At 37.0% G+C, this 11,127-nt stretch overlaps 2 protein-coding genes across 3 annotated transcripts; one reads left to right on the top strand and one right to left on the bottom strand.

The window, feature by feature from the left end:
* Positions 1–17: 17 nt before the first annotated feature.
* On the bottom strand, positions 18–5,880 carry LOC145498109 (mortality factor 4-like protein 1). Its single transcript, XM_081477984.1, has 2 exons — positions 5,584–5,880; positions 18–2,997 (listed from the first exon to the last, which is right to left on the bottom strand). The coding sequence occupies exons 1-2, from the start codon at positions 5,811–5,813 to the stop codon at positions 2,328–2,330; spliced, it is 900 nt and encodes a 299-aa protein (XP_081334110.1). The 5' UTR covers positions 5,814–5,880; the 3' UTR covers positions 18–2,327.
* A 179-nt stretch (positions 5,881–6,059) lies between these two features.
* LOC145496845 (GDP-fucose protein O-fucosyltransferase 3-like) lies at positions 6,060–11,111 on the top strand. Of its 2 annotated transcripts, none has more exons than XM_081476603.1 (3): positions 6,060–6,310; positions 6,698–6,946; positions 7,439–11,111. In XM_081476603.1, exons 1-3 carry the CDS (start codon positions 6,064–6,066, stop codon positions 8,407–8,409), a joined length of 1,467 nt encoding a protein of 488 aa, XP_081332729.1. In that variant the 5' UTR covers positions 6,060–6,063; the 3' UTR covers positions 8,410–11,111. The 2 variants fall into 2 exon arrangements, with proteins under 2 accessions (XP_081332729.1, XP_081332728.1); XM_081476602.1 differs by having other exon boundaries at positions 6,695–6,946; positions 7,439–11,110.
* Positions 11,112–11,127: the final 16 nt, after the last annotated feature.

The raw sequence follows: 11,127 nt of genomic DNA on the forward strand, positions 1-11,127 counted from the left end.
TTGTGAGTTGAGCTGAGCTGGGCCAGGTTGGCAGAAAGACTGACTGAAGGCAACACTCGTTGGCCTCTGATTTTGGGAGGGGGATCGAGGGGGTATGTGCTCAACCTCTGGTTCCACACGTTCCTTCCCGTTACCAATGAAAATTATTTGTGATGACAAGAGATCCATCAATCTATGGGTGGGAATACTCTACACCTCCCACTTGAGTGACATATCTGCCAGTAAGAAAAAAATCACCCTCGTTCCCAGGGCCTTTTCCCTGGCTTGGCTTAAGCGTGCCCCAAAGCAAGGGTAAAGGCCTTGGGAACGAGGCTGGAGAAAAATGGACAAAAATAATAAACAGATTTCGCCAAGCTTACAAGCGGAGCCCTGGTTGCGATAAGTCAGCCACAAAGGGAAAAAAATTATTCGTTTTCCACCCAGTGCCTGGGCAGCGGTCAATTTCAAAAACACACACGACCTCGATGAGCTCTAAACCTGGTCCCGCGATATGGTCACGTGACACTGGTCAGTGGATACCTTGTTTTGACAGCTGTCAATTGTTCATAGCATGGATGTTCAATATCAAAGATGTACCTATGGTAATGGTGCTACTCTTTTATTTCTTCAGGTTTGGGGCTCAGCTCGCGCTTGTGCAGTGCAAGTGGCGTACGGATGAACGTACGTACAGTCACGTGACGACCAAACTTTTTTTAGATCAATGGGTTACCAATGGGGCTCCCCTCAAGCGCTTTCGGTGTGCAGGAGCTCCGTTATGAAAAAGGTAAAGAGAATTCTGTTACTGATCTAATAGCCATGCATTTTCTGATAATGCGGAAAATTCGTTACAGCAGAAACAGTCCCCTGTAGTTGATTTCATTTCTTCACTTGAAAAAGCATAGAGCAATCACAATAAGAGACAAATGCTTCTCACACTTCAGAAAATTGGACATTAGGGCTTCTCAATTGATAGCAACATAAATTTATTTATTAAGAAAAATCAATGGTTATTATCTCCTAGGATCATTCCAATACACTATGATGGAAACTAGTAATTCCCTGTGAAGATCCTGCTCCCAGGCATGCATTTTTCTGGAGCGAACAAGGAAAAAGAACATGAAAAAACAAAAAACAAAAAACAAAAGTCTGGAGGTCAGCGTAACAAGGACTGCAGCAGATAGTGTCAGATGACAGAAAATGAGACTCAATGGCCCATCAAGATGAATGCAAAGAACTGTAGATGCCCTATGCTACAAAGAGGAGTGAGGGGGTTTACAAACAAATAAGAAGTATAAAATCCCATAATCCCTTGGGCATGAAATGTTATCATATTAAATGGGGTGGACATAAGATAATGACAGACAAATCATTACTGCATCCCAGAACAAGTAACTGTAAGAATAAGTTGGCTGTTAATGACTGGCTGGATGCGAGGAAGGATCACACTGTACTTTATGATTAAATTTTCAGCTTGATGGCAATAAGTCGAAGAGGTCACAAACAATGAAAAGAACATGCTCATTCAATATGCTTTGTTTATATCCTCTAGACCTCACTGAAGGCCTGAAGAACCAGGCCCAGAAAGTCTTTGTTGCATGTACCTTGCGTCTCATGTTGCCTCATTTGAACCATGTTGTGTTTTCTAAAATGACTTGCCTGGCTGACGAGTTTAGAAAAACCTAATGTGAAACTCTGCTTTCAACATTTTCTACACTCTCCATGTAAATATTAATCACTCATTCTATGTGTTTTCCTACGTATTGTTAGTGTCACATCAATTAACTAAGAGATTTACATGTAACTTTTCAATCTTGGAAACACAATGGAAAACAAGACAGCTTTTTATTTTCCAGCAGGTCTACAGAAGACACTCAAGGCAATTTCTCACAAAAACTGCATTATCTTTACATGGGTGAACTAATCTATAGCACAATAATTTTAAATAATCACACCCACAACTGAAAAAAACCCAAGACAAGACAGGAACCACAAAGAACCAAGGTGTGTCTTGTTACTAAATTTAACATGTCAACAGCATTGTAAATGTACAATATATGCAATGAACTGATGTTTCACAAATTTACGCACAATAACACAAACTGCTTTCAGAATAATTTCTCGCTTGCAAATAACTGGAATATTAACCAAGTACTTGGGATTATTGACATAGTTATTGAAAGCCTTAAACTTGAAAAAAAATCAAATAAAACATTCACATTTTCACACCATGTACAATCACCCATCCACAAAAAATCACCATCTTACTGTTGCAAACTTCACAAATGCAAAAAAGTTGCACACTTTAATATTCAAACTAGGAAAAAGAAGAGACACTATTTTTAAAAACATTATGTGGCTGCTCTGCGATGATACTCTGGTGTTGCAGTCTCGTAGTCAGTTGTAAACAAGCTATCTGCATTCTTAGACAGATAATCTAAAAAGTCTTGAATGTGCGTCACCACAAATTGCACACTCTTCTCGTCCAAACTTGAGAATGACAGAGCATTGCCTAGTTTTACAAAAAGTCTCAGCAAATGTTCTGCTCCATATAAATGAGACATAGGAAGGTTTGTGTGTTCAGATAGCACGTCGCCGTACTGAGTCCTTTCAAACTTGTAAAGTAACTGTGTTCCCAACATAACATTAAAATATTCTTGAATACCATTTGCTACTTCTTGGACAACTCCAGGTTTCAACCCATCATCAGGATTAGCAGTTCGTGATTTTATATACTCGTCCAGAATCTCTTTTACATTCTTTTTCCTCGGAACAGGAACAAGTTGTTTTTGGCGTGTGACAAGATCCCAATCATCTATGAGCCAATGTTTGAGATCATCTGGAATAGTTATTTTGACATCAACACGTGATGTGAAGTTCTCATCACTTTCTATAGGATTAGCTATTCTGGATCTCTTTTTCCTAACCGGACCAGGAGTCTCCACCACTGGTTCACGTTTTAACGGTTTGTCATTTTCCCCTACTGCTTTATCAGTACGCTTTCTTGATTTCTTGCTTTTCCTGCAACAAGAAACAAATAAACTTCTCTTAAATCATTATCATAAAGAAAAACAATGACAAAATTAATCTTATTCAATACTATAACAATAAAATGCATTTCCCCACCTTTTCAATTTATCTTTTTGAGAACAGAGTAACATTTGAGAGTAACATTTAAACTTTATTTTCTATACAGTGCAGGGTGGTTAAAGGACAGCTATAATAACCAAATAAAATAGTATTTTTGAAAAGACAGATGAGATTATGCGAGTAGTGAAACAAGAGTAAAGATAAAAAAAAGAATAAGCATTTTGTATTATGAATGCTGAACTACTCTTGGTAAACAGTCAACTTTCTGATGATTCACTGGTACTAAATAATATATATTATATATCACAAAACTTACAATACTAACCAATCATACATAATGTTAGTATTGTAAGTTTTGTTATTATCGTTAAATTGTAAGTTACGTTGACATTGTAAGTAGTAGGTAATTTTTGTATGTAATGTAATGTAAGATATTGCGATGAAAAAAAAAAAAAAATATATATATATATATATATATCATTACAATACATTAGATAGAGGAACAATGAAAATAAAAGTTTTTTCTTTATGACCCTGGCCAGAATTCAACCTTAAAATAAAGCTGTGCTTTATTTTTGAAGCTTGCTCGTACAGATTTAATTTCTTGTTTACCAGGTAATGTACAGCTTTGCCCACATGCCTTATACCACAATGATATAGGAAGTCCTGAGGTACAGCTGAACAATAAACATCATTCTGAATGAAAACAAGCATGGACATTTGCCTGTATACATTATCTGTTTTGAGAAGCTTGGATGCTCCAGGAAAACTGTTTTCTTCTCAGAATAAATGATTCCCAACAAAAAAATCTGCGCACATTTTGGCAACAAAGGCGCATTATCCTTAAAATATTTTCAAAGATTGTTTTGGGGTGACCTCTTTCCCAAGCTGTAAAATGCCAAAATATTTTTCTGTTGGCATTTAAAAATGTTGCTTGTCCGTTTAAAATATTCAGCACTGTTCAATTTTTACAACCATTTATTACATAACTTAAAATGACACGGAATGTGGGGACAAAAAAATAATGCAAATTTCAAAAAGTGGGGAATGTAAGTTGGTTGACATCATCAATATTTCCCAGTTTTGCCTGTATCACATAATGTGTTTTGATCAACCATGTATAAGGAGACATAACAATTATTATCATTGAAAAAAGAAGTACAAGTACAAACATCCAGTGACATTATATTGGTATTCTAGGAAACTGGTCAAACTGGTTGAACAGGCTGGCTGTAGTCCCTAATAGTTCTCCTGACTGTAATTTAATTCAAAACATAGTTCAAAGTCTGGTTTTCACGACAGAGAAACTGCAAATAATTAATTCCTTACCAGACATTTTAGTGCATACTGCTGTTGCACATTTTTACTTGCCAGTTACATTTTACATTGCTCTGTAAGTTTGCTAATTACAAGTAGGCTGTGTTACTACACACTTACAAGATTACATAATCTTTGTTGTTCATGTTTATGAATGCACTTTGAAATCTTAAAGCTCCTCATACATATTTTGTTCATAAAAGTGGAGGTACGTGTAAAAAGAACCTGAGATTTGCATAAAAAAGAATTCATAATCATCCTGAAACTTTCTTTAGTTCTGAATGTAATATTGTCAGCAATGCTTTTGTCACATTTGTAAAAAAAATTGTATCCATGTATGAGCGATATGATTCATGCATAGCATTTTGGTGAACTGATAAAATCTTTTTTCAAGATGCAAACTAGCTAAACATCCACGTTTCATGTTACTGTGGTTAAAGGAAAAGTTGGTGCAAAGTTTCTAGTAGAAGAATCATTTTGTTATCATGCAATAATTCACACTGTTGCATTGCTTCCATTGACATGGCTGTGAGATGCAACAACCCAGATGGAACAAAAGTAATTAAAATGGATCAGTATTACTTGTGAAGCTTCAGAAGTATAGAACTCAATATCTCTCAGCTTAGATTATCTTTGGACCTTGGACTACAACCAAGCTGTTCATCTTCAAAAACTGTCTTGAACATTACTATGTCATTACTATAAGAAAACCCTGGCTTCCTTGACAAATATTTACTTTCTAATACCTGCTAACAGCACAATTTGTCCTACTGTGACTCAAATTTAAGAAACAATATTTCTTGTAGTTGCAGCAAAAATGTTATTGCTTCAAGTATATGTAAGCTTTAGCTTCAGCTCAAGAACTCAACTTATAAAAATTATAAGTTTGTGTTACTTTAAAACGTGTCCAAAACAAATTAAATTGAATATTTACGATCGAATCATGCAATGTCATATCTGGACTTTACTTTCTGCAGCTTTCTACTAAGCAAAGTGCGATGGTCAACAGCGATCATTTGCTTTGAATAAGCCGAACATCACTAGAAACAGAAAGGGTAGTTCGACAAGGTCAAACATATATTGCCTAAAGCACGTGGTCTCAACTAGCTCGAACTTTAAAGTTCCTGGCAAGCTTCGATCGGATTAAACTTGAAAAGCCTCTCAGACTGGAAATTTTCAAAGAAAAAAAGCGATACATACAAGTTTTGTTCTCTAAGCTCTCTCTGTTTCTGTAGATTAGCCTCGTTGAATTTAAGCACCCTGTTTTCCGGAACCCATTCGTCCCAGTTTTTGTTCCAGCCGTTGTAATGAATGAGATATCTTGTGACTTTGTCCTTCATCTGTCCTTTCATACACTTTGCTTCGTAGATCAGAGGACCGTGGTAACACAGAATACGTTCACCTTCACCAAATTTCAACTTGGGAGGCATTTTTAGAGCGAATTTGCTGACACACAACTCAAATCCCAACACAGTTCGAGAGCGAACTGAATATGCCGATTTGCCGAAGGCGAAAAACGTGGTACAATCGTCGAGGATTAATGTATCGCGATGTCTGATTGGTGAAAAGGAATAGAAGCTTGTTTAAAATTGACCAATCAACATTAGTCTTATTTAAGCTAAAGTTTTTCCCGCCATTCAATTCGCACTGCCCGAACGAACTTCCGGCAAATGGAGGTTAATGGCGGTCTTCCGTTTGTGGACTTTCTACAGAGTATTTTTGGGGTTATGTTTTGCGTTAGCGGTCCTTCTGTTATTTACAGAGTTTCTCTTTGGCTTCGAAAATGACGAAGCTCGCAATGAGGACAGTCTTGTGGCTGTCGACGATATTCAATGGACGGAAAACGACGAGAGAATCAAGAAAGGGGATGATAAAATATTTAATTTCCTGGAAGTGGACGAAAATTGGAAAGAACGGTATTCCGAAGGTGGGAGAAGCGTCGTGACTTAAGGATGTATTCAGGCTTATAGTGTTGCAGATCACAAAACTCAAAGTGATTCGATCTAGTCAAGGTATAAATGCTAAAATGCGGAGTTCCCCCTTCCCGGGAGGCTTTTTGTTTTGAAACCCTCTACCTCTCTGTAATTCTCTCTTGAGCTTCATAATCTTTAACCATTTTGGCATTTTAGACTCCCCCCGCCACTCAAGAGTATATGGATAATTTGAGGAATTGTACTTAAAGAGACATTAAGAGAGACATTAGAGTGTCACACGTCTGAATGCGAGGCCTGCAGGCTCAAGGTTAGATTATATGTCATATCCCTCTCCAATCATGTAGTGCTTTTCTGATTGCCTTTGATCATTCTTTCAGAAGAAATTTATTATGATGAAGTTGAACATGTCTTGAAGAATCTCCGAAAGCCTGCAGCATATGCTGCAAAGTACAAATTACCCATAATTCTTTGGTGGACTACATTTACCGGTGGGAATGACATCAAGAAGTGCAAACTTGGTGAATGCTATTTCACAGAGGCTCGCAAATTTCAGACCCATCCAAGGACTAAGGCTTTTATGTTCTACGGGACATCCTTTACAGCAAATGATTTGCCTCTTCCAAGACTTGGTAAGCTACTCAGATCATAATACAACATGTTTGTGACACAGCTAGATGGAAACAAGAGAGTTACCTTGTTACTGAGACCTGAGTTTATACAAAGGACTTAACTGAGAGTTGCAATCTCAAAAAAGAAATTTCCCTAGGACACGTAATTGAAAACTGCTCTATTGGTGGCGATTACTCATCACAATCAATCCAATCAATCAATCAATCAGTCAGTCAGTCATTCATTCATTCAGTAAGTCAATCAATCAAGCAAGCAAGCAGTCAGTCAGTCAATCAATCAGTCAATCAATCAGGCAATGATGATGTCAATACAAAGCAGAATTGACCCCTTTGCCTAATTGTGTGTTAAAGTGCTGATAACTACAATAATAGTTAATAGTTTGTTGGAAAATGTCCAGGCTGACTCGGACCTATAGCTTGTGATAATTTTTCAATAAGTAATTAAAAGTGGTCTAATTATTTGTGTTTCCCCTATTGCTTTTCTATATTCAGGGCACCACGAGTGGGCATTGATCCATGAAGAATCACCCAAGAACAATCCCATTCTACATCATCAAACCACAATTGAACTCTTCAACCATACCGCTACATTCCGTAGGTCATCCGACTACCCTTTGGTCACTCAAATGCTTTTATCTTTAACTGAATTACTGAAAAAGCCAAGATATGAAATCCATGAAAAGGGGACTAGTGGTCTTGCATCAGTAGTGTACGTGCAGAGTGGATGTAATCCACCCTCAGACAGAGATGAGTACATTGCTGAATTAATGAAATATTTAAAAGTTGACTCTTATGGGGCTTGCCTGCATAATAAAGATCTTCCTGAAGAATTCAAGAACCCTTTAACCATGGATGATAAAGGGTTCCATGATATCATTGCAAAATACAAGTTTACATTGTCTTTTGAGAATGCAATATGTGAAGATTACATAACGGAGAAGCTGTGGAGACCGCTTGTGTTGGGTTCTGTTCCCATTTACAAAGGATCGCCGACAGTTCAAGACTGGATGCCTAATAATCATTCTGTTATCCTTGTGGATGATTTTGAAAGCCCAAAGGTATTGGCTGATTTTATCAAAAAGCTGGATGAAAATGATGACGAATATGCTAAGTACTTAGAATTTAAAGATAAAGGTGTTACTAATGAGAGGCTGTTAAAGTTTATGAAAAATCGTCCATGGGGAACTTCATTCGAGGAACAAAACTTCGTGACAGGATTTGAGTGTCTTGTTTGTGACAGAATTCATGAAAATTTGAAGCGCAAGGCATCAGGACTTGTAGAAAATGAGTATGTTGCTTCTCAAGAACATTATGGCTGTCCAAGGCCAGATAATTACAATTTTCCTCATTCAACCAATGTTGATATTGAAGGAGAAAGAGAATTTTGGTGGCAAGAGTATGATCAAAGTGTTATAGAATCAAAGAAACTTAATCAGCATGTCTATTCAAACTGGTACTTTTAACTCCTTTTATTAACATCTTTGAAAATTTAATTTAAATGTTTGTAAATTTTAGTCACATTTCATTAATATATGCAATGTTAAAAGAATTTTACATAAGGGCTAGTCAAAGGGGGTAGTGTTGACTTACGTTTATAATTTTGCAAATATTTTGTATAAAAGTAAAACAAAAAACAATAAACTATGATAAATATTGTACATTGCTATCAATACGAAAGTTAGCAAAAGCTAGGAAAGGGGGGATATTGTTGGCATGTATGTACATGTACCATATGTTAAATTACTACCAAGGAATTGAACTTTGTAAAACATTTATTGGTAATTCTCTTCATTTGCATCCTTTTTTAAAGCCTTCCCAAGAAGTTTTGACCAAACCTTAGAAATGAGATGAGGTTCTAATTCAACCTCAAGTGTTTTAATTCATTGATAGTTCATGGGAGCGGAGAGATTCTTAACTGCTTATAATTATTATAGAAATGATTACCCTGACAATCTTGGTATTTTAATATTAATTTTAATTATGTAGATTTAGCCAAGCCTAAAAGTTAAAGCAGAGCTCCCGGGCTTGGGTGTTCAAAGCCCAATTAAACTAACCCAGAATATGTGAGAATTTTGATTTGAGTTCTGTAACTTTGTGGTGAGGTTTTCTTTTTGTATTGTTTGGCCTTCTGTTTTAAGTTTGAATAATCTTACATGTCACTAAACAGAAGCAGTGAAAAACATTTGTATACAAGAAAGAATTATACTTTGGTTAATCCTGGGTTAGCATTAATCAGCTTCTGTACAACCCAGCCCTGATTACAACAAGTTAACCTGACATGAGCCTGCGATCCGATCAAAAACCAGTACTTGACCAGCAGAACTTTAAAAAAAAACATGTGACCTCAATGAGCTCTAAACCTGAGTCCACAATATGGTAATGTGATACTGGTAAGCTGATACATCGTTTTGACAAGTGCCAACTGACCATAACGTGGATGTCCAATATCAAAGATGTACACACATAAACCAAGGCTGCATGACTTGGTATTAGCTGGCTGACCGCCATGTTGTGCAACATTGTTGTCATCGTTGTCATTTATTGCCCGCAATCCATGCAACTAGCCATGTTGACCATGAAAGAAAGAGTTGTATGGTTTTCTATTTCTATGCATACATGTGGCTCTGTTCTTATAGTTAATCATGGTGCTCCGCTATAATAATATTTAGTATTTTTATAATCAGTGTCATAGGCCTGCAATATGTGCTTCTTCGTGCATTGTGGACCCATATGATGACTCACTTGGCTTAACCCATTGACTCCCGTGCCACCCGTAACCACCCATGAGCATTGGCCTTTATCCTACTTCTGACGTTGTCATCTTTTACCAAAATTGGCATCATCTATACTGAAGTTCTGCAGGAGGAAAAGATCTTTCCAATGACACCCAGATCAGAGTGATTGGCTCAATGGAGCCTAAAATATGCACAAAAATGTTCAGAAATTTGAGTGAAAAACTCACAGCAAAATTTCCTGCGACAACACTTAGCTACTCCATGGTAAAAATGGCCTGTCTCGATGATGATTTTTCAGCAATTTTTAAACTGGAATCAAGCAGAGTAAAAGGTCGATCACTGCAGCAAAAAGATAAGAAAAGGAGTAAAAGGAAAGGCAAAAAAAAAAAAAAAGAAAATTAGAAGAAGCCTAAAGCTGTAGGTCAGTTTCTCGAAATTTTGATTTCGGCCCATGCCCATGCAAAAATGTTGTAAAACCTGATGCTAGTGGAAAGAACGGCATGCTGTCACGTTGGGAATGTCTTTTTGAGTAGATTGGAGCTAATTTGGCCCATATCTCAGCTGAAAAGCTCCAAAATGTCCAAAACATGCATTTTTGGCAGAAAGTTCTGGGAGTCAATGGGGGGCATAGGTCCTTAAGGAGGTCTCTCCATCCCTCTCTGTGTTGTGACTGCCAGCTGTTCCCTGGCCTCCCTCTCTTCAGCTTCCTATGATACTATCTTACAATGCTTAAATAGGAACTATGCAGCTGGCTTTTTGCACCCGTTGCAGGCCTATATGATTGGTGAGCTCCATGAACCACGTGCACACAGGGCTATTTAGTTCTTATCTCTTCACATGCTTTGTAGTCTTATATGAACTAGCACTTGTGAGTTTAATGCAAAGATACTTTTAGAGTGCCATAAAGCTGTCAGTAGCTCTTCCCACATAATGCAGGTAGGTCTATAGAAAGTGATGCTAGCCAACAACATATTGCTGAGCTTCATAGGCATGTGATACATACAGAGCAATAAGCGTTCAACTAATTTTCCAGTATTATTTTTACAAAGAGCAAAGAAAGGTTTACTTTAGTAACTGATGGCAGGGAATAAAGAGAGCCACCAAAGTGTTCTTTGTTAAGACTTCTTTTTCTAAGTGGCATTGCAACAAGATAAACCAACTCTTCCACTTTGTATGCTCCGGCTAGCTTATCAGGATATCCATAGGTCAGGAAATGGTCAGGGAAAAGTCAGGAAATTTTATTTTGTGTCAGGGAAAATTGTAAAACAATTTCAACTTCCGAACGACTTTGGCAAGACTTGGATTAAAACATCAAGTTACACTTGTGCTGATTACTCAATGCATTTATAATAGAGGTATGACCTTCTTAATAACTAATCAGAATGGAATTCCCCTGGAGAGAATTTAGAACTCAGTTTGATAGAATGGCAAAATGTGGAATAAAAT

Source organism: Orbicella franksi, chromosome 9 (genome assembly GCF_964199315.1).
Source record: "Orbicella franksi chromosome 9, jaOrbFran1.1, whole genome shotgun sequence".
Lineage (NCBI taxonomy): Eukaryota > Metazoa > Cnidaria > Anthozoa > Scleractinia > Merulinidae > Orbicella > Orbicella franksi.